Source organism: Natrix helvetica, assembly GCF_964273705.1.
Source record: "Natrix helvetica genome assembly, chromosome: 1".
NCBI lineage: Eukaryota > Metazoa > Chordata > Lepidosauria > Squamata > Natricidae > Natrix > Natrix helvetica.
The window spans coordinates 226,129,028-226,153,736 of NC_138548.1; the positions used below are offsets into that span (position 1 = coordinate 226,129,028).

General features: G+C 38.2%; 1 protein-coding gene across 3 annotated transcripts in view; it reads left to right on the forward strand.

Moving 5' to 3' along the window:
• The window catches only part of TOM1L1 (target of myb1 like 1 membrane trafficking protein), a 63,299-nt gene that overhangs the window by 21,210 nt on the left and 17,380 nt on the right, over window positions 1-24,709 (forward strand). For all 3 annotated transcript variants that reach the window (XR_014176772.1, XM_081970457.1, XM_081970456.1), the window contains exons 4-7: window positions 14,967-15,116; window positions 17,531-17,650; window positions 19,928-20,020; window positions 20,343-20,459. Coding sequence is in view for 2 of the 3 variants with exons in the window: in XM_081970457.1 (XP_081826583.1) it covers window positions 14,967-15,116; window positions 17,531-17,650; window positions 19,928-20,020; window positions 20,343-20,459 (480 nt within the window). In the remaining variant the exon portion in view is untranslated. The remainder of the gene's footprint in view (window positions 1-14,966; window positions 15,117-17,530; window positions 17,651-19,927; window positions 20,021-20,342; window positions 20,460-24,709) is intronic.

Genomic DNA, 24,709 nt, shown 5'->3' on the forward strand with positions numbered 1-24,709 from the left:
ATGACATCCTGTTAAAGGAATTGCTGTTTAACCACAAAACATTTTATCTGAGAGTTTTCCACTCTACAGTGTGCTGTAATATCTTTACCCGCTAGTATCAAGTACTATGAGAATATTATTGAACCAAGTCCATTGACACAGGTAGTTTTAACTACACAAAGGTGTTAGCTCAGAATCCATTCACACAGAAAAGAGATGTTTATTTTGCAGTTTAAAAACTTCTTACATTATTTTATCTGTAAAGTCAATATGAAAAATTAATGTGTGTTTGTTCGTGTATTTCTGTCTTTGTTGGGCTTTAATTGAGGGAGACACTTTGAATAACTGGATTAAAACTTTATTACAACATAATTAAGATAAAGGGTGCTGGGAGTTATAGCTTTAATAATTATTATTGGGCAACAGTTCACTTTTGCTTTATTTGCAGGCATCTATAGTCTTTCATTTCAATGTTACAGTGCTGGATGGTAGCTTTATATTTTCAAAACCATAATCCATAATCTGATTGTTATGTTAAAAATATACTGAAGTTAAACCATGGTATTTTAGCAATAATAATATTTATATAATATGTTTGAACAGGCTACAGCTTGTTACGCAAATCATAATTGCACTTCATCTATGATTTAGTGTGATACATGAACCAAGTCATAAGCCGTTGAAAAGAATTTAAAATAAACACATATAAGGACCTCTGTCTTGTACATTTAGTCACCAGTCCAGTTTCCAGGATGTAGCAAATAAACATGCAATTTTAAAAAGTGGAGTTAAATGGCACGAGAGGCCGTTTAGTGCAGTGGTTAAGGCACTTGGCTAGAAACTGGAAGACTGTGAGTTCTGATTCTGCCTTAAGCCCAGCTGGGTGACCATGGGCCACTCTCTCTCAACCCTTGGGAGCAAGCAAGGGCAAACCACTTTTGAAAAAAAAAATACTTGCCAAATAATAACAAGTGAGTGTGAGTTAGAAACACTTGGAGCAAAAAAAAAAAAAAAAAGAATTTCCTGTATAGTAGCCCGGTCTGATATTTTAATGGATGTTGTGTAACATTCCTATGTAGGCTGTAATCGAGGCCAATATGGTCAAACCGTGATAGCAGTTAAGGAGGTTGAGGCAATGTAGGCTGGTCCATTGCTTGAACTTATGTATAGTAGTTGTAATGGTAGACGGATTCAAATTTCTATGCTTTTTTTTTTAAAGTCACTAATGGTACTAATGATTGATAGTTCTTGTTCGCAGGATTACCTGCCTCGTTGTTTGTAATATAAGACACATAAGCTTTTGGAATTTGAGGAATTTGCTTTTCAAAATAATGATTACCACACTGTATGAATGAAGTCCTACTGATTTAAATTCCCCCCAAGGTTTGATACCGCCTAATGCTTGAATCCTTCCTTTCAGAAATTACAGAACTGCAATAATGGATATTTTCCCCAAATGGGTATGATACCTTTCACTCCTAACTTGCACCTGTCATCCTGATTAATTTGCGGACAGTTTTAGAATGTGTGAAGTGTTGTAGACCACTATTAATCTTGTTATCATGTATTATTTTTCTTCATATACATAAGTACATACACACACACACACACACACACACACCCCAAGGATGCACAATTATATCCAGCCTCTACTGTAATTAATCATTATTCATCATTTGAGAAATGTGAAAAATAGCAGGGGTCCCTTAAGATTTCATGTCCTATAAGAAAATAGAGGCATTTTTTTAATCTAGTGGTCTTTCGATTGGGGATGGCAGATGCATTAAAACAGTGATGGCGAACCTTTTTCTTACGGCGTGCCAAAATTGTGTGCACGTTACTGCATGCGCCAATATGCCCACTCAGTCCTCCCCACCCATCTGTGCATGTGTGCGCAGCCCCCCCGTGCATGCACGCACGACCCCATCCCAGGCTCCGGAGGCTTTTCTAAAGCCTGGGGAGGGTGAAAAACTTTCCTGAAGCCTGGGGAGAAAAACAGCCCCAACGTGCCAACCGGAAGTTCGGAAACAATCCGTTTCCAGCTTCCGGGGGGCCAGGGGACGCCATTTTTGCCCTCCCCAGGCTTCAGGAAAGCCTCCGGAGACTGGGGAGGGTAACAAACAGCCCCAACGGGCCAACTTGAAGTTCATTCCCAAACTCCGGAAGGGTGAAAAATCAGCTGGCTGGCACTCGCTGACAGCTGGTGTGCCATCAAATATGGCTCCATGTGCTACCTGTGGCAAGCATGTCATAGGTTCACCATCCCGGCCTTAAAATATTAAATGGAATGAATGAATAATCACACCCACCATTTCAGAATTCTTTCAGCAGAATCGGGGGTGTAGTGTGTGTTTCTGATTTCTTGCAGAAATGATTTTTGAATTATAAAAAACCCATAGGCTTTTATAAATTGGGAAAGAGCCAGTTTGATGTCGTGGTTAAGGCATAGGGCTAGAGACCATCTTAGGCACGATGCCAGCTGCATAACTTTGGGCTAGCCCCTCTCTGTCTCAGCCCTAGGATCAGGCAAACACAAAATACTTCAGAAATCTTGCCAGAAAAACAAACAAACGTAAGGACTTGTTCAAGCATTCACCAGGACTCATCTGTCTGCCTATGGGCCTTTTTCTTGAGGAATTCTTATAGAGAGGTATCATGAAAAATAAAATGCTGATGTGTTCACACAAAAAAGGATAAGATAGGGAGAAATCTGAATATTATGCTAAATTTCAGGGTTTGTGTAATCATGCGGCATTTGATCAGCAGTGCATACTGGTGAAAACAAGATGCTTGCTACCTCTGTGTCTCGGGAGAAAATAGTATTGTGCAGTGTGCGTGTGTTACCAACTTCTCTGCTTAATCAGAGGAGCTTATTAGGGATGATTATCAGATGTGCAGGAGCACACTTATTTATTGCGTATTCTGCTTTTCTTCTGGTAACTTGTTGAGCAAGACAATTATCAACAGAGTTGAGCTAATAATTTAGGTTGATCAGTGGCCAACATTTTCCAGACATCAATTTGGACAGCCTTAGTATGTTATGCTGGATTGGAGACTCAGATTCCTGGGTATGTCGACACACTTCTGTACCCCCACCCTCTTCTTAGTAACTCTGAGTCACTACTGTAAGTATTTTGAAGTTCTTCTGAGTTGCAAACTTGTGTATTTTTTTTATTTATTAAAAAAACAGCCTTTGCTTCCTCTTGGCATGCGGATTAGCTATCAAACTATCTGTCCTTTATTTATTTTCTCCTGCTTGCTCAGCACACCGTAATGTGTGCCTTGAAAATGCCTTGGGATAATTTATCTAGGGATTTACTCTGCAGATGTTAATTTACCACATGGAGTTTAAATAAAGAAAATCCCATATATTTTTATAGCTGCATGAGTTAGTAGAAGTTGGGAACACGGCTGACCTGCAAGTAATTTCTACAAGCAACAGTAGAGGCAACTTTTTTTTAAATTAAAACTTTTAATAAATTTTACAAATATTGCCCCCTCACCTTCCCTCCCTCCACCCTCCCTCCCTCCAACCCCCCAGAGCAAAATACAGGGTATAAATATTTAACAATCATATGCTAACATAAGCTAATTGAATTCGACATCCTACCTCCTCTTGTGCCTTAATTCCCCCCTTTTTAATGCTAACTTTAGATAAGTTGTAACATTCCTTATTCCTTCACTCACAAGCTAATTGAAATTTTTTAGTCCGATATTTATTTTGAATATAGTCAATCCATTTTTTCCATTCGAACTTGTATTTCTCATCTGAGTGGCCCTTCAAGTATGCTGTAATTTTGGCCATCTCTGCTAGATTTATTACTTTTAGCGTCCATTCTTGAATAGTAGGCAATTCTTCCCTCTTCCAGTACTGCGCCACCAACAATCTTGCTGTCGTCGTTAAGTTCAAAATCAAATTAATCTCTATAACTGTACAGTCTGTAATTATACCTAACAAAAACAGCTGGGGGTGAACTTTATCCTTTTTTAAAGTATATTTTGAATAACCCACCATATTTTTATCCAAAATGATTTGACTTTTTTGCAAGTCCACCATATATGGTAATACGTAGCATCAGCACAATCACATCTCCAACATTTAGGTTGTAAATTCGGATACATACAAGATAATTTTTTGGGATCTAAATGCCATCTATACATCAACTTATAAAAATTCTCTCTCAAATTCTGAGCTTGCGTAAATTTTACAGTTGTTACCCAAATCTTTTCCCATGTTTCCATCATTATTGGCTCTTCGAAATTTTGTGCCCATTTTATCATTCAGTCTTTAACTAACTCTGTTTCAGAATCTATTTCTATCAGTATATTGTACAACCTTTTTATATGCATTTGACTCTGGTCCCTAATTTGTTTTACCAGACTATCCTCATTTTGCGTGATACCAATTGTCTGGTCTTTTTTCCATCTAGCTTGTAACTGTCCATACTGGAACCAGGTTTGAATTACCCCTTCCTCTCTTAGTACATTCAGAGGCAGTAGAGGCAACTTTTCAACAAGATTTTTCTTCTGCCCAATTCAGCATATTCTTTCTGTACCTCTGTTAAAAATAGGAATTTGAAACTGGACGTATTGTTATGCACTTGGTTTTTTAAGGCACGAGGGAGTTTTGATATTTGAGTAATGAAAAATTGGAGACTAAAACCTGATGAAAATGACAATAGGTATAACATTGAGACAAAATGTGCTCTCCCCCCCCCCCCAAAAAAATTCCATGATTCACCTGTAAAGATTATTTTTTCATCAATTAAAAGAAGTAATATTTACAAATCAATATTATGGAGTTTTGTTTGTGGTGGGCCTTAGAAGAATAATTAGAGGCTGCATGCAGCCTGGGGGAACAAGCAGCAAAAATGTTCACTGTTTACAATATTTGCAAAACATAGTAAGAAGGAATATTTTTAGATAGGCAGCGAAGATCTCTGCGTGGTTAGATAACCTCCTTTATTAATAATAAACTTTGGGTGTGTCAGGCCTGTTTTCGTGGGAGATTACCTAATGGCTTAAATGTAAATAAACAAGTTGCTGGATTTACTGGAGCCTTGATAATTCTCTAGGTCTTTGCTAGTCTGTTTATATGACTTTTGCAGCAATAGTAATCTAAGTGTTAATTGAAAGATCCCGCTGCTTTTGGTCACCATAAAGAAGATCTATGGAAGGTCAACGTTTTCCCAGGCAAATCTGATTTTAGGGATCTGGATGTCATGGTACCACAGCTTTCTCAAATGCAATTGCACAATCCCCATAATAAATGGCTGGATTAGACAGAATGAGAACATGGCAGTTTGAAACAATAATGGGATTGCAAATTAGAATCAAGACGTTTATACCCCTTGAAGGATAGAAGCTTGAAATAGGGCTTTAGGGATAAAGGGGAGGGAGAAAAATAGTCTCTCACGTGCAGTGATCAGTGATGTCCTCTTTGTAATGAGCTGCATCATTAAATGCTACCTGGAACCAAAGGGTGTCTTTAAGTTTGTTAATGTAAGGACAACCCCAGTGGAGTTGCATGTCTGAAAAAGACATTCCTTTCTTCTTGTCTCCCACAGCTGGCTAAGTGTGAGGATTTGGGGCAGGGGTCAATATTTTGATTTACAGGCAGATCTTCTAAGAATACAACATTCCCAATTTGTAATCTGAAGCACTAACGTTGAGAGGTTTACTGTATTTTGACCTATGTAAATTGAATGCAAGATAGGTACCTCCATTTCATCAGTCATTAGATTTACATCCTGCCTTTCATCCAATTAGAATGACACTTAATATTGGGACTTGCATGTCACTCCAACCCTAAAGCAGATTGTTTAATTTGGCTTGCCAAGTTTCATGAACCTCAGCCATTGTGGTCTTCAAATTATTGTTTATGGTTTGGGTAATGATGATGAACCTGGCCAATTATGACTTCCCCAGCAAATCATATTTAAATAAACAGTGACCCTAATCCAAGGAATGATTCTGACCAAAGTGCATTTAGGGTGGGGTACAATTTTAATACAGTGCCACTAAATCAGTGTAGCCTTTGGCTTGCATTGTGTTTCATGTTAGCACTAATTGTAACAGCCAGCTATGGACTAATGACAAGACGCAAAGCTTCTTGAAGTACAGGGAGAAGACCAGTTATAAATGGCAAAGTGTCTATACCAACATCACAGAGGCCTTTCCAGCAATCCAGAATCTCCTTAGGAGACAGAAGAACAATGTGTAACTCCTGTGGTGGTCGCTCTAGATCACGGATGTCAAACCCGTGGCATCACGTGACGTACCATGACTTTTTTTCCTTCACAGAGCTGGGGTGGGTGTAGCCTGTGTATTTGGCCCACAGGGCGCCAGTCTGACACCCCTGCTTTAGATAGTCTGCGTTATTAGTGTAAGCAGTTACTTTCTTTAACACGGAAATGAGTGCCATGTGGCCATCCAGGTATTGTTGAACTGCAATTCAGTTTTGTATTTTCATTACCATTTCAACAACATTAGGAGGGTCAGCTTGGTAATATTTTTTGGTCCCTTCTATACTGTTCTACTACTATTCATGGTGTCAGGTGTCACCAGTGGTTGGATTCAGCCAGTTCGTACCACTTCGGGATAACCATTTGTTAACTTTCTGAGCAGTTTGGTGAACTGGTTGTTGGAAGAAATCATTAAGAGCAGAGAACCAGTTGTTAAATTATTTGAATCCAACCACTGGGTGTCACTGAGTAAGTAAGAAGCTCACACTGATTTATTAAGGGCTAAATTTTATCTGGGCATTTAATATTAAAGGATTTGTGTTTAATGCAATCCATTCAGCTACCTGAAATTCTCTGTAATGTGGAGTGAACTATTTTCTCTCCATCCAGATACTCAAACCAACAATTTGAGGTCTGTTTCCATTAGTGAGGCGATATAATCTTATTTAAATGGCTCCATTTTGTTTGGAATATGTTTGTAGTGCTTGCCTGAAATCTATCACTGTGCAAACAGAACTGTGCTTTCATGAAAATATTTCCTCCACACCCTTCCCAATCTGCGTCCCTACCCTCCAGAGCAGTTTTGAGAACAAATGTTGGACTGGAACAGAAAGGAAATCTTGGGCCCACTTTTCATTTCACTGACTAAATAATTCCATTAGCAAAACAGAACAAAACTCATTCAGGATCACTGCTGCATTTCCTGTGAAATAGATAGAAAAGTTACACATTAGGTGGAACCAATATTCCCCAGGAAGCTGTAAAATTACCACCTTCAATGGAAACTATCTGGTTTGACAGTCTATCAAAGTTGTACAGAATTAATGATTCTTAACTTTGTTTCAGGAAGTTGTTTGATAGCCCAGGAGACCCACTTCTAGCTTTTTTCCAGGTCTTGGCACTGCAGCTATAATTGCTTTCTCCTTCCCATTTTAACCTTCAGGCAAAATGTTCTTCATCAAATGCAAGCAGTACTTCTCAAGGTTTTGGCAAGTAGGTTGCATCTTTAGAGACTAGCTTCCTTCTCCATTGCTGGAAAATGGCCTTTCCTATTAGTATGCAATCCTTGCCTGCCTGGTGCACACACCCCTCCCCCAACTATTTTTTCTTTCTTTCCTTAATTGTGCAAGATGCTGTGGAGAAGTTCTTAAGATGCCTTAAGTGAGGGAAAGTTTATTTGTAAAAACAAGTGATTGTGAACAAGTATCATAAGAATCTGTTCTTGTGTATCTCTGGCAAAAATTAAATCTCATAGATGCTAGCTGCACATGCCAATAATAAAGTTTGTTCCTTTATTATTTTCATCCATTTATTCTGCTAATTATATATAAATGCATCAGCTTCATTTTCTTGCTTCTGTGTTATCATTCTGCTCTTTTAGAACCCTGTCATAATTGTATTTTCTTGCTTCAGGCAAGATCTTAATAGTGGGAATACAGAACTAGGAATGACAGCTCAAGTCCATCAACATCCTCTGATTTATTCTAACATGCCTCTTTTTTTACATCTTTGTTCTTCAGCTGCCGCTATTGACTAATTTACCTTCCTAAACGAGGCACTAAAAGCCATGTCAGGTTGCACTGCTAGAGATATAAATAGTTGTTCCAAACTGCAATGGATCTACGGTATGCTCAGAAACAATCGCTTCCCATGTTATGCCTTATACGGGCTTGTATTCTTGTGGATCATTTGTGGATCTTCTGCTTTTATTGTAGCCATAGAGCAGGGGTGTCCAAACTTGGGAACTTTAAGACTTGTGGACTTCAACTCCCAGAATTCCCCTCCCAGAATTCTGGGAGTTGAAGTCCACAAGTCTTATAGTTCCCAAGTTTGGACACCCCTGCCATAGAGTAACATAGGCTGCTTTAGGATGTCTCTGCTGCTAGACAAAGTGAAGTGGCCAAATAAGGCAGAAGAAGGGGCAAGGAATCATAACTGGTGAGAGACCTTGAAGAAAAGTTTGGTGTGCCATCACAACTTGTTTTATATTCCTAAAGTAGCCTCTCACTTGATACAAAGGGAGATGTTGTTTATTATCAGTACCGATAGTCCTCGACTTATGATCACAATTAAGCCCCAAATTTATGTTGCTAAGTGAGACATTTGTTAAGTGAGTTTTGCCCCATTTTGCAACCTTTCTTGCCACAGTTGTTAAGTGAATCATTGCAGTTGGTACGTGAATCTGGTTTACCCATTGACTTCGCTTGTCAGAAGGTCACACAAGGTGATCATACGATCCCGGCAACACTGCAACTTTCATAAATGAGTCAGTTGCCAACTGCCTGAATTTTGATGACTTGACCATGCGGGGGGGGGGGTGCTGCAGCAATTGTAAGTGTGAAGAATGATCATAAGTCCCTTTTTGCAGTGAGGTTGTAACTTTGAATGGTCACTAAATGAACTGTTGAGAGTCGAGGACTACCTGTACTGAAATAAGATGCAGCTTCTTGCTCTTTATGATCAATATTTATCTTAGAAGGTATTCTAGTAAGCAACAAATCCATAGTTTACCATCACTTTTGAATCAAAACATCTTAAAAACTATCCCGTTTTTAAAAGGGGGAGGGGGCTACTTGCATGAGGAACCTGGCTGTCTTCTCATATTCCATTTAGCCTCTTGAATCCCTTAAATAAGCTTCTTTTTAGTAGCTCTTGTTCACCTCGCTGTGAATGCTAACAGTTCTCTGGAACATTCTTGTTGCTGTTTCCAGTTTTGTTCCTTGGAGATTCACCAAACCGTAACATAATCAGCATCCAGGAAATTGGTGATTTTTCATTGCCTAGACATGAGTCTCTGCACAAATATGTAATTTAGCATGCAGTCAAATGAATCAGAGTTACAGTTCAGTATTCAGATTAATATGTAATCCATAACCCACAAATGAACAATTGGAAAATAGTTTTAAGATAAGATAAAATACTTATTTATTTTATTAAGAAATGCAGGTTCTTTACTCTCTTGGGAGATCAATACGGAATTGATAGGTAACAATTCTTGGATTCATACATTGCACTAATCTTAATGTGGCTTATTTTTCTGGCTTGCCATGAATGTGAGAAAGGAGTCAATGAATTATTGTTTAAGTATGGATTAGTAAAGAACATTTGGAAATCTTGGTTTGTTGCTGTTTCAATTTTGATTTGGCATGAATAGAGATGCATTATTTCGGTTAGTGATTTATTGGTTTATACTTGATTGGCTTGATCTAATCAGTCTACAGAAATCCAAAGGGTGAAAAGGAAGAGGAACAAACCTATTTTGACCAAGCAAGCCATTATTATTTTGTTTATCCTCTAGCTTCCCTTTGACATGTTTAAAATCTATGGCTAAGACAACTCATGGCATAATAGATCCTTTGGCAAAACTGTAGAATTCCATAAATGGCATTTTCAAGAATACAGTTGAACATACAGGGATAATAGAAAGCACAATGCCAAATATGTCAGATGCTTCTGTACTTTTCTGTCCCTGCTTATTTTGCATTTTTGAAGGAAACCTATCCAGGTGTTTGCCATTATCAACTAGTTTAATGTTCACTAACAAGGTTTTCTGAACACTTATGAGCATATATGCTATTGTCTAGACTTCAAAATTATTAATATTAATTTTGGGAAATCTCCAACATTCTGGAGTAGCTTTGAAAGAGAGATATGAGCATTTAAATTCCATTTTAGTTGCATTGGGACCCCGCCCTCTGTATTGGCTGATTGTACTAATATTTCACAAACATATGTGTTTATGAACAGGTTTAACATGGCTGCCTAGAATTATGTCAGGTTTCATATTATATTCCAGTCTCTATTTCTGACTTCAGGATATAAGTCTTATGGACAAGAAGTTAGAAAAGAAATATAGGAAAATAATATTGTTTTTGGGAACTGTGGCAAGATTATTGTATACAGTAAGTTGGAAAAACAATGACATACCTACAGTGGTAGACTTATTAATATTTAATATATTTATTAATTTATTAATAAACTTTGATTTTTAGTTCATGACCCTCCAATTCAAGTAATCTCTTGTTTTGGAGAGTCATCCACTCTTTAATCCACACGAAACATCAAGCATCAAAGTACAATTTCAAATCTGGTAAACCCAAACCTCCTCTTTCTTTAGCATCTTGCAATAATTTATACATAATTTGGGGGGGTTTTCCCTCGCCATATGAACTTAGAAATATCAATTTGCCATTATTTATAAATACTTATATTTCTAAGAATTTAAAAGAATCGGTAAAGTCTGAAATAAAAATAACATCCTTGGTAAGACAGTCATCTTAATTACACAAATTCTATCCAGAAAAGATAATTTCAAGTTGCCCCATCTTAATAGGTTTTTCTATATATATCATTCCATACAGGTACAAAGTTTGAAAGAATTTAGAATTTGTATTTGTCAATGTAGCCCCAAGATATTTCACCTTTTTCTCCATCTTGAAGCCCGGCGTTTTTTGTTAAGGTTTCATAGTCCTGAAAAGTCTTATTCTTAACAAGCATTGTTGTTTTCCTCTTTATTTGTTTTGAAGCCTGGTAAAGCTTCTAACTCATTTATTTTCTTTATCAAGTATTCTGTATCAGATTTTGGATCCTGCAAAAATAAGACTAGGTACTTGAAAGGATTGATGAATAAGTCAACATTTACTGGGAATGGGATAGATAACTTGCAGTATACAGTACAATAAATATTTATATTTTTTATTCCAATGGATGTGGCTCAGAACCAATTGATGGCCTCATTGGGGCATTCTTCTCTGATGAAAATAGCTGTTACCATGGAAGTAGCTTCCATTAGTTTTCTCACAAATGCTTTGCCAAAAAAAGGGGGCTTTTTAATTCATACTTTCAATCTAGTTGTTTCAGTTATTGAAAACAATGGGAGGACTAAACTATTCTAATGGAGTACAAAATCCAGTAACTCTTCATCATTGTCTGTACAGGAGAAGGGTAATAACAGGAGAAGTGTCGATAATGTCTTCATTTATCTTGCAAAAAATGTTTTCTATATATACAGAACCACTTTAATCCCATTTCTATGAGCAAATAGCTGATTAGCATGTCTTTCATGATTCTAGCTAAAACATTTTGGTAGCTGTGATATAGTCCTTTTCCCTATAATGGCCTTCCTTCCGTCCGTCCGTCCGTCATTATTTTTCCTCCCAATCACCATCTCTTTTTTTTTTAACCTAGTTTGCTTGCTTCTTTTCTAATCTGCGATTTTGGGGTATTAGGTTTTGTGGTTGCTTTTTGCTTTTTATTGTTCTAAACTTACAAGAAAATTGCTTTTTAAAAAATCAATACTTTGGTCCAAATTGCCCTTAATTTGGCCTTCTGGAGCAGTGAATCCCCTTGAAATATTTATTGCTACAGATTTCTGGTAGAGGTATAGTAATACTGGTGCTTTGGTGAACTGAACAATTATTGAGAGGACTGTTACATTTTCACCATTTTCAGTCTATGCTATACCATGATAATGAAAAAGCTTCATTTGGATATAATGCAAGGTATAGTTTAATGTTAACAAAAAGTAACAGTGTGTGTGCTCTTTACTTTTCTGCCCTTGCAGAGGTCACTAGTAGAGACCAGAAGCTTTGCTTCCTATTGTAACTAACTGCATTTTACTGTTATGAATGAACAATGACCTAATCTAGCCAGTGAAATTGTGGCTTGACTTTGTCAAACAGAGGTGGTCAAACAGTGAGCCGTGCTTCCCACTCACTCCCACCCAGGGGTTGTGAGTAAATTGGGTGTGTATGTGTGTGTGTGTTATAAATATCTGAATTCATAGTTGGTGGGCAAAGACCTCAATCCACCTAGGAAGATGGCTTTAGCAGCAGCTTTCAACCTAATCTATTAATTTCCAGACATGGAGAGGAGTTCAGATCTCCCTATCCTCAACCAGACGCTGGGGTGTTGTGGATGGGTGTATCTCAGGATTCTAGAATGCAGTGCAAAAAACACTACACAATTAGAGACAGCTAAATCCTTCCAGCAATTATAAATATCCCTATAATTTGTGGCTGTTACAGTTATTATTACTGCTACTGGTATTGCCGTTGCTATTACCATTGGCATGATTGACACACATTTGCATGAGGTTGTATTCAGCAGGTTCTAACCAGTTTCTACCGGTAGTGAAAATTTTGAGTAGTTCGGAGAACCGGTAAGTGCCATCTCTGACTGGCCCCGCCCCCATCTATTCTCTGCCTCCCAAGTCCCAGATGATCGGGAGGAAATGGGGATTCTGCAATATTCTTCCTCTGCCATGCCCACCAAGCCACACCCATCAAGTCACACCACACCCACAGAACCAGTAGTAAAAAAAATGTGAATCCCACCACTGCTGGGAACCCTGAGTTTAGTACAAGAGATCGTAACTAGTTGAAGAGCTTTTTCCTGACCTTGATTTAAATTAAAACTTATATCCCCCCCAAAAAAATTTAATACCGTTAATATAATTGTGCCTTGTGTATGTAATTTCTCTCTTTTGTCACATTATAAAACCAAGAATTCAGCACCAACTTTATAGGGCATCTTGGGCCTGCAGTACAAACATTGGGTATAATATACAGGTAGTCCTTGACTTATTACCACAATTGGGACCAGGATTTTGGTGGCTAAGTGAAGTGGTTGTTAAGTGAGACATCACATGACCAGATCTGATTTTACAACCATTTTTGCTATGGTCATTAATTGAATTATGCAGCCGTTAAGTGAATTTGGCTTCTTCCCTCATTGACTTTGCTTCCAGTCTTCCACTGGAGAATTGATACTCTATGTGTGCCTAAAACTTTTGTGGATGATGCTAATCGATGACTTTATTTTAGAGTTACAGTCTGAAGCAGATCATTGTAAAATTACAGGATAGCTGTTATATAATGATCTATTTTTAATTGTCCTTAGAACTCTTGCTGATGGGAATATCATTACCGAACGGACTGCATTGTTATTTCAATATGTGATTCGGGATCGTGGAATGGCATTGCTTAAATTTAATGTTAGGTTATTGTCCCTTTTTTACTGTCCTCCTAAAATGAGTTAAATAATTTATTTTGATTATCAGCCCTGAACATAGTGCCCTTCTACTGTAGTCATTTGTATAACCCATTGGATGTATATTTGACAAAACCATAAACCTGTCATACCAAAATTTGTCCTACAATTTTGGAAGAACCTTCAGGTTTGATATCTATTTTTCAGAGTCCTTTAAAATTTCTTTAGAACTTGTTTGCATGGCCTTTTTTAAATTTTATTGCTGCAAAAATGGCAGATCATACCAGCAATTCTCCCTTTCCCTCAGCTCCATTGAATCTCTGTCATGCTGCAGCCTCCCTAGATGTCCACATTTCTGACAGAAAATGTCCCCATGAGGGGCCTTCATCCTATCTTCCCTTGGGATTTAATTGGGACAAGGGAAGCTGGCAAGGTTGTGGATAAGTGATCCTACACTGAAAGATAAGTTGCTTATAAGCATCTCTTTGTCATTGTGTCAGGTCAGTGCAAGAATCCTAAGATGTACCCAGGAAAATCTTGTCAACATTTCTTCTCCTTTAAAAAAAAGATTTCCACCCTCCACCAGATTGAATGATTATCATTGAAGATCATACATATCAGAAAATATTTCCTCAATATTCCCTACAATTTCAGGTTCAAAAGTGTCTGAGTATTTGTTGTAGAGAAATAGTCATAGTCTAATAGTCACCGGCTGCAGGCCTGACACATGGAAGATTACTTTTCTTTATAGACTTCCAAGAAGTCTCTGTAGAAAACAATGGTAGTTAGATGGAACTTTCAACTGATCCCGCAGGGCTTTTATGTGAAGGAAAGGATATCTTTTTCTTTTATTTTTTTAAAAATTAGGAATATTCATATTTCTTTAAAAGGGAAGGGGGGGGGAGAGCAGATGAGCCAAATCAAAACATATCTTAGTGATGGGCAGCATATTTCATCAATATTTGGAATGAGATTATTAAAATCTTAGAATCAATATATTGTTCATCTAGTTTCGGGAGCTGAAAATCTATTTTCCGGAAGAGGTACTGAAGAGAAAGGTAGCGGGATCGTTAATGTCACTTGAGTTAAAAAGCTCATATTTTCTGTGAGTTTTCAAAGAATCTTCTGCCAATTGTTATTCTTCAACTGTTTCATCTATCTGAAGAGACATCTGCCACTGCCCCCTCTTAATTCATGGATAGGTGCTCTGCTCATTTGGCTAGCCAGACTGATTGGATCCCAAAACCATATGCCACTTTGGCATATGGCACATATGCCTCTCCTCCCAATTTTATCTTGCAACCAGTTTGTAGAATCATTTCAAGTTATTCAGGCAATATTGATGGTCTGTGGAATGTATTTTAAGAAACTCTACACTCGGAGGACCATTTAGTACAAGAGGACACTTGAGGTGATAACTGATGGCATGGGTGCCATGAGAAATGGGGCAGGAGAAATAGAAACAGGGCATTGCTCTCACAGAAGTAAATGAAATTGTTCATATCACTGATGCTAAAACCCATTTGTTTGCAGCTCCTTGAGATGTGTATGAAGAACTGTGGGCCACGTTTCCAGTCTCTGGTAGTGAAACGAGATTTTTGCAAAGATAGGCTAGTAAAGCTGCTGAATCCAAAGTTTAACTTACCAGTGGATTTGCAGGAGAAAATTTTGACCTTTATCATGGTAAGCTTTTTTCCCTTATTTCCTTTTTGCTCCCTCGATGAAATAAATGTAATCAATGTTTCATGACAGATGGGCTTATGGTGCCTGGAAAGGGAGTGTGTGAAAATCAGTTTCCTTTTCTTCTCTTTGAAGCTCTTTATGGCAAACAGAAAATGAAGAGAAGGATAGAGAATCTGTTGGCCTGGTTTTCAAATGATTCTTTTATAGTTGTATAATCTTTCCTATCTGCTCAAACTGAAAAACCGTAGGGCAATCATTGTGTATTTTTTTCTGCTCTTAAGATAAAAGTTATTTTCCCTGTCAGCAAATAAAAGAAGTGTTTCTGATGGGAAAGTGAGTTTTCTTCACTTTTGGTTGTCATGGGATCATAAGGTAAAGGTAAAGGTTTCCCTCGCACATATGTGCTAGCCGTTCCCGACTCTAGGGGGCAGTGCTCATCTCCGTTCCAAAGCCGAAGAGCCAGCGCTATCCGAAGACATCTCCGTGGTCATGTGGCTGGCATTACTAAACACTGAAGGTGCATAGAACGCTGTTACCTTCCCACCAAAGGTGGTCCCTATTTTTCTACTTGCATTTTTACATGCTTTCGAACTGCTAGGTTGGCAGAAACTGGGACAAGTAACAGGAGCTCACTCCGTTATGCGGCACTAGGGATTCGAACTGCTGACCTTTCTGATCGACAAGCTCTGCATCTTGGCCTCTGAGCCACTGCGTCCCTGGGATCATACTGAATCATATATTCACTTCTACATCTGAGTGGGCCAAAACAAAAATAAGAAAACTTCACATTCCATTTTAGCCGTCAGTTTCCAGAAGCCAATAGTAATGGGTTATGGAAGTTGAGATACAAAACATCCAAAAGCATCAGTTTGCTTACTTAAGGTGTAAAATTTACACTTTCACAAAACCATTTAAGTAGGTAGAGGAGTCATTCTAACTGTTTACCAACTCTCAGAAATAAGGTACTTATATCAAACATCCATTAAGAATCGGAGATTAGAATATCATTTTATTCTAGATGGCTAGTAAAGCTGGGAAGATCTGTGAAAGAAAGAAATAAAATCAGCCTTACCTTCACAGAACTTTCCAGCTTTAACAGATTAACAGAGTTTGGAGAGACCTTGCAGGTCATCTAGTCCAACCCCCTGCCCAAGCAGGACACCCTACATCTTCTGCCCCTACCTAGGATCAAACTCACAACCTCCTAATTGTGAGGCAAGAGCTCTACCTCTTTACTAGCCATCAATAATAAAATGATATTCTAATCTCTGATCCTTAATAAATGGTTGACACCACTATTTCTGAGAGTTGCTAAAACAGTTATAATGACTCCTCTATCTACTGAAATGGTTTTGTGTCAGTGCTTCCATGAGATAAAAATCAAAATTTAGTCCTTTTATACGACTAGTAATTCCCCTCCTCCTCGTGATGTTGAAAGCTAACCTATCACATAGGGGAGTAAACATTCACAAGCTTGCTGAATATGAGAAACACCAGCCTTGAGATGAACAAAAGAAGGATCAAAGGCTCCATCTAATCTATTGTCCTGCCTGTGGATATGGAATGGCATTTTGCCTCTCAACAGAGGCATTGTATGAAGACTATAATTCTTTCAGCATTACAAGTCAGTTTAATGGGACGACCTCTAGTGTAATGTAAGAATCAGGAAGACATCTGCAGAATGTGTAGTTTTATAACCCCCTCTCTTTGGCAATCCCTTTTTAAAGTTAAATCTTGTCTTTTTGTGTGTTGTTTGCCAAAGCAGGGGTCAGCAATTTATGGCCTGTGGGCTGGATGCGGCCTGCCACTTGAAATAATCCAGCCTGTAGCCCCCCCCCCCCAAAAAAAAAGTATGTTTACCCGGCTCACAAAAGAGAGGGAGAGAATGACAGGCTCTTTTTTTGAGCCCTTATCACCTTCCTGGGTGATCATTTTGATGACAGCTTCACCAGTCATCTCTGCATAGGCAACACACCAAGTCTCCTGTCCAGTTCCAATGATGTGGTAAAGAAAATGGCAATGATGTGGCCTTTGGCTTTATGTGGGAAAAGGACAATTCCTGTTCTGAAGTATTCATTTTGAGAAATTTCAGAGATATTCATTAAATAGTTTGGTCTTTTTTTTCCTGAACTTTTGATTTGGTTTTAATACATAGACATCTCTTCATGTTCCTAAAATAGTTCAATTGCAATACCAAGGAATCCCTTTGCTCCATCTTGATCTGTCCATGTACTGATTCGGCAAGATAGGATAGGAAAATTTGATGCATCAGGTTCTTTTCTGATACGGCCTCATTCCTCTGAAAGTCTTTTGAAGAAATAGCTGTTACCCAGCTTTTGGCCCAAAATGGCAGTTATCAGGTTTTGAAAGGGGGGTTAATTGGATTCAGAAACTGTAACTTTTTTCACAAACAGACCTGGGCCAGGGGTTTTCAGAATGCTGTGGATGTGACTGATGTAAAGGAGGTTTATCTAGAGCTCCTCAAGAAAGGAGTTGAATTTCCATCCTCAGAGATCAACAGGAGAACCACTAAGGTAAGTGCTTCATTGGGAGCTGTTGATTTGAAACAGGCTCTGCAAGTTGCAAAGATTGGCATGTGCAGAGAAGGTGTGTTAATTAACTCAATAATGTGTATTTGGCACAGTGATTTCCTTTGCTTGTGAAACCAGTCATCTGTTTCTGTCTTGGAGCTTAAAAAAAATCGTAACAGTAGGAGGAATAGTTTTAAAACTATTTCTTAAACAGGAAATGTAGAGGTTAAATCTGCCCACGGAATCCTACTAACCTAGGTTTCTTCCTCAGGATAAAGGAAATTAAGTGTCCGGGTTAGCCTGAAGACTTTGCAAACTTCCACAAAGATGTAAACAACACTTGCACAGAAAACACATGTTACAGTGTCTTTTGAAATCAGAAAATGAGTTTAAATAACTTTATTCTTATGATTTCTAATGTATGCCTTAAAATCCAGGGGATTTTACTTCCCAGAATTCATAATGATGGGTATATAGGTAGGTCTTGATTAGTTAATGACTCCCACAACATAGTTGCTTTATTCAACTTTGCAAATATTCAAAGTCATATTTCCATGGAAAATATGGTAATTAGTTCCAGTTTGATCAAAGTAGGCAATACAAACTTTTAACCATAATGTTTATATGTATATTAATGAAATATTACAGTAACTGCAAAGCATTGTATCGCAACCTTGGCAACTTTAAGATGTCTGGAATTCTTGGAGTTGAAGTCCAGATGTCGTAAAGTTGCTAAGGTTGAGAAACACTGCAATAAAGAATAAAAGAATATGCTTTTAATTTAAATTTATGGTTCAGAAAGTCACAGAGTAGTTATAGATAGCCAAACAAAACAATCTACTGTAGATCTAGACATTCCAATATCTTATCCTGTTTTAGCTTGGCTATGATCACATCCATGCTGTTCATTTACATCAGGCAGTTGCTCTAATATATAATATGAACATTTATTTATTTATTTATTTACGGTCACAGACCAAAACACAAGTACTACAAAGAGACATAAGAGAATTGATCATAGTATCATAACAATCAGTCACCAGAAGGTTAACTAAGGAAAATTACAGCGTTCTCCTCTAATGGTTACAGCTCTTAAGAAAAATTAGGAAACCTGAGAGGTGATGTATGAGGAGCCATCTCCAAGGCAATATACAAACAAATTACAGCCATTAGGTCTAGAAGGGACGATTTCAAGAAGAGACAGTAACTTGGATCTGTCTGCGTTATATATGGGACAAAATAAAAGGACGTGCTCCACAATTTCAACCTAGACTCTGTCACAAGGGCATAGCCGCTCATTAATCGGAAGCCTCTTAAAACGACCATCCAAAAGTGCTGAGGGCAAGACATTAAAGCGAGCTAGGGAAAAAGCTCTTCTACACTTAGGAGTGGTTAAAGTATAAAAATAGGAAGCCATCCTCAATCCATAATTATTAAGTTGGTTAAAAGTCAGGGGGGAGCAAGTTTTGTTGGTTCTGGCTCATAGATATTGTAAATCAATGTCCAAAAGCCGTTGGACTACCCTAAATTGGGTGTCCTTAAGGCCAAGAACATTTTTTTGATTTTGTACTTTTTTTCTGATGGAGTCTCTCGCTTATCCATTTTGCCCATCCAAAACTGCAGCTGTGTATGTGCAAGTCTTAATTCTGCATTTGCTAGCTTTGCATTAACTAAATTTTGGATCACTTTAAATGTGACCTGGTATCAATTTACGATTTGCACTAAATCGAATATTTCATTATTTTAACTCACCCTAATTGCAACCTCCCTGTATGCTCACTTTAAACTATCTTAGTGAATAGTATTCACTTTATATAACTGGACTGTTGCTAGGTTTTTTTCATTATAGGTACTACATATTTTTCAACCTAACCCTGAAATTTATCCATTATAAACATTGTATGAGTCTATTACTTAGTTACTGTCGGGACTTAGAAGAACAAAATAAGTGATCAGTACTTGAGATCAGTTGATTTCTGATGGTTGTTTAAAGACATCATGAGATTGCATTTTAAATATGACTTATCTATAACAGTCATTTAACAAATGGTCATAAATTAAGGTCCATCTGTATGTTCTCATAACTGATGAAAAAATTAAACTAAGACTCATGCCATTGAATTTAGGAATAAAGCAACAATTATACTTTGATTGACAGCTTAAAGGCATTATAAATATATTTGCATGTGCACGCCAATATAAATATGTGGGATAAAAGTATGGCCTCTTTGAAGTACCTCCTACGTTTAAATGTTGAAAATCTCCTATTTATATCCACAGCCTTTGTCCACAAGGATATCTTATAATTCCTCCCAGAAGTGCCTTTCAAAACCCCTCTCTCCAGCTGCAGTAATAACACTGATTCCTGAGCAGGTATGGTTTGTTCCTTCAAATATTTACAAATTAAGCCTCATGATCCTAAAACTCTCAGATTTGAACAAGAGTGTAGGTTTGTAGTTTATCACTTACTATCTTATTAACACATTTTAATTGATAGGTTTCTGGTGGGACAGGCTACCCCAGCCTAGGTGGAGAAGTGAGGCTGAATTTTCAATTTAAGAAAAGAAGGAACATTCTTCTCCTTATAAGCCAATAAGAAAATATTCCGATGCAAATGTTGATTTTTTTTAAAAAAGAGCACAGACCACAAGGGGCCTTCCATTTATTTTGAATTGAATCTTATGCTTTTGGACAGGTTGGAAAACTCTACAGTGAACTGGACATGGTAAAAATGAATGTCAGAGTCATGTCAGCAATATTGAAAGAAAATGTTCCTGGAGCAGAAAACCCAGATGATATGGCACTTCTACAGGTAGTGTAACACTTTTTTTGTTATTGTTGTTTCTGTTTTGTGCTGGAAGTATAAATACTTTCTGCACTACCGTCAAGCACAATTATTATACAGCAGAGGTCCCTAACCCCTGGGCTGCAGCCCACTACCAGGCTGCAGTCTGTTCAAAACTGGGCTGCAGGAGAAGTGGGCAAGCACATGCGTGAATCTCTAGTTGCATGAGTAACAGGCAAGTGCATGCGTGTGCACGAAGCTCCACTCATGAGCATATGTGTGAACCTCTGCTCGCACAAGTGGAGGACACTTGCACTCACGCATGAAGCTCCATTCACACAAATAGAGCTTTGGATACGAGCGCCCTCTGCTCACACAAATAGAGCTTCACGTGCTCACACAGTGCCCTCCACTCAAATACCCTCTACTCACACAAGTGTAGCTTTGCACAAATGCCTGCTGCTCATGCGAATGGAGTTTTGGGCGTGAGTACAAGCACCCCCTGCATTTGCGCGAGCAGAGGGTCTGTGTGCCTGCCACTCACATGCCCCCCCCCCCTCAAGCTGGGCCAGGCCACCAAGCTAGAAAGGTTTGTGAAGTACTGTTATAAGGAAGTTTAGTAGGTGGCAAAAATATGGGCAGCCTATAACAAGTAAGAAATGCTCCAATTGAGATTCCTGAGCTGATTCTGGAAATTCCTCAGTTGCTTCCTGAATTGTATGATCAAGAATCATTCTGGGCATAGTGAGATATCTTTTCATCTAACTCTTTTATTATTAATAAAAGCACATGTCGGCTTCAAAGATTTCAAAATGTGTGGAGTGTGAATGCAAGTGACAAGGAGGGAGCAAAATCTGTTCTTTCAATATCATAGCAATTATTTAGGTTCAGTCCACTTTAAAAATGGCTATTTGTTTTATATTATTTCTAGTATAGGTATAGCCCTTGACTTACAACTTACAACCACATCTGGGGCCAGAGATTCTGTTGTTAAGCAATGCAGCTGTTAAGTGAGTTGTGCCATACTTCATGACTTTTTTTGCCACTATTATTAAGTGAATCACATTGTTGTTAAGTGAATCTGGCTTCCACCATTGATTTTGCTTGTTGGAAGTTCCCTTTGAAGGTTCTAGATGGTGATTACATGACCCAGGGATACTGCAACTGTCATAAATACATATCAGTTACCAGATGCCTGGATTTTGATCACATGGTTTAGTGTAGCAAGTAAGGCTAGAAACTGGGAGACTGTGAATTCTAGTCCTGCCTTAGTCATGAAAGCTGACTGAGTAGCTTTGGGCTCAATCCCTCTGTCTCAGCACAACTCACATCACAGCATTGTTGTTATGGGGGAAATAGGCAGAGGAAAGTGTGTTGGATATGCTTGCCACCTTGAATTATTTACAAAGTAATAAAAGGTGGGACAGGGACATGGTGGCTCAGTGGCTAAGATGCTGAGCTTGTCGATCAGAAAGGTCGGCAGTTTGGCAGTTCGAATCCCTAGCGCCGCATAACAGAGGGAGCTCCCGTTACAGCTTCTGTCAACCTAGAAGTTCAAAAGCATGTAAAAAATGCAAGTAGGAAAAAACAGGAACCACTTTTGGTGGGAAGATAACAGTGCTCCGTGCGCCTTTGGCATTTAGTCATGCCAGCCACATGACCACGGAGGCGTCTTCGGACAGCGCTGGCTCTTCGGCTTTGAAACGGAGATGAGCACCGCCCCTTAGAGTCGGGAAAGACTAGCACATATATGCAAGGGGAGCCTTTACCTTTTAATAAAGGTGGGATATAAACTTACTAAATGACTGCAGGGACATTGCAACAGTCATAAGTTACTTTTTCAACAAATTAAACAAATGGCCATCGGCCGAGGACTTTGTGTAAGCATTTGTAACTGGCATATGCCACCATTTTTCCATAGCAAGAGTCCCTCAGTTGTCATCTTTCAAAGGCCCCATGGTAATCCCAGCTGAGGAGAAGATGGGACAGTACTGCTAGAAACAAAGTACCTGGGACAGTGATTGTCTAGCATACCCTCCCCCACCTTCCCTTTACATATTCTTTTTAATCATATTCTCTTCTCCTTTCGGATATCCTCTTCTTTCTTTGCGAAAGAGCCGTTTGTGAGGAGCCACCTATTATTCCCCAAAGTCTGGCCTGATCTCTTGCAGAAAATTGGGTCGAAAACTACAAGTTGCCTATCCTTGATTTGTAGCATGGAAAATGTTTTCCCTTTCCTTTGGTCCCTTTTGATAGTTTTTAATAAGGTGAATTTGTGTGGCATTACGTTATAACTTCAAATGATGAGATAAGGTCTTTGGTAAATAAAGGCCGAGATTACCTCATACTATAAAATGGTAAGTCTGTAATCAGATAACATCACCATTCAAAACTGCTGTGGAAATATCAGCTCATGAAGAAACAGGAGTTAAGACTAGGGAGCAATATGGTATTTCTTGTTTGTTTTTAATATGTCATGAGTTTCTGCAACAGAACCTAATAAATCTTTAAATGCCATAAGATTCTGTAGCATGATTGCCCTCTTTAGCAATTACGTGGTAGTCCTCCAGTGATTTCTGGATCACTATATTTATGATCATTAAAGTGATCATAAATATGATCCCTATATTTCTATGTTTGTTTCCTTTGTACTACAGTTGACTTTATCTAGTTAAGATCTATGCAGCCCAATTCTATGCATGCTTATTTGAGGATGCCTATATATCTCTGTGTACTATGGGATTTATTCCCTGTATCTCTGAGAAACAAGATGTTATCCCTATTCAGAAATGTCTAGAATGGCAGAATACCAAAAAAAGGTGAAAATGTTAAAGTGAACATTAAAATAACAGTGAATCCTTCAGAAGTAGAGGAGTTGCATTTATTCTCTGACAAAGCTTCAAGGTGGAGTCTTCAAAGTATGTAACAACATTCAGTCTTCTGCTTATTTTCCTCATCCATTTAAAAAAGAAACACATTTTTAATGAATTTCTTTCCACAACTGGGAAAATTAAAATAATGTTGTAACAATAATTTCGAATACAACAAAGTTCTAAGTTGCTTCTCTCCTTGATTAGTTTCCACCCATTGCTTCTTGTTCTACCCTCAGGTGCTTTGGAGAATAGTTTGACTCCCTCTTCTTTGTGGCAACCCCTGAGATATTGGAACACTGCTATCATGTCTCCCCTAGTCCTTCTTTCTCTTAAGCTAAACATACCCAGTTCCTGCAACCGTTCTTCATATGTTTCAGTCTCCAGTCCCCTAATCATCCTTGTTGCTCTTCTCTGCACTCTTTCTAGAGTCTCCACATCTTTTCTACATCGTGGCGACCAAAACTGAATGCAATATTCCAAGTGTGGCCTTACTGAGGCATTATAAAGTGGTATTAACACTTCACGTGATCTTGATTCTATCCCTCTGTTGATGCAGCCCAGAACTGTGTTGGCTTTTTTGGCAGCTGCTGCACACTGCTGGCTCATATTTAAATGGTTGTCCACTAGGACTCCAAGATCCAGTGGATCCAGTGGATCTTCAGCTTCGTTTTTCTTGCAGTGGGGCCTCTGGCTTTCCAAAGTTAGTTTTTACTACTAGAATTCTTTTTCTTCACAAGGAAATATGAACAATCCTACAGGCACCGAGGGAACTTCTTAGGGACTATAAGATTGCACGCTGAAATCTCTTATGTTTGTTTCCTGGTGTCTGATGCTTCCTGCTGTGGTGTTTCTACGTTTTCTACTTTTTTCTCCCACATCTTTTCTGAAGAAAAGCAGTACATGTTTGAGTGAATGGAAGCTGTGTTTTGTCAAATAAACATAGGGAGTTTTTTTTTTAATAATAAACATTGCAAATGATATATAGGAAAAGTGTGAAAATTCAGTTTTCTTCACAGGAGCCTGTTTTCTCTAAAGGTAATGATAACCATAGAATAAGTGTGTATTTCAGATAAAGGTTTTTCAGTTGTGTCATAACAATCATTGGATGCAAGAAAAGGTAATGAAAGGAATAAAGTGGTTAGAGCAATTTCCTTTGTACTTCAATCGATTTCACTGAAGAGAAAAGTAAGCCAATTGGGGTATTTATCTTCAAGTTTTCCAAAAAATATGCGTGATGAGGAAAATGATAGCTATGTTTGACTTTTTGTAACCTTACAATTTGAGGCTGTCTAGCTGTCTTGATTCCTGAAACAACTTGTATCTATGCACACAAACACATATTCTAGATAAGTATTCAACCTCCATGTAACAAAATCTATCAGAAATGCACTTATTGGAAAGTTA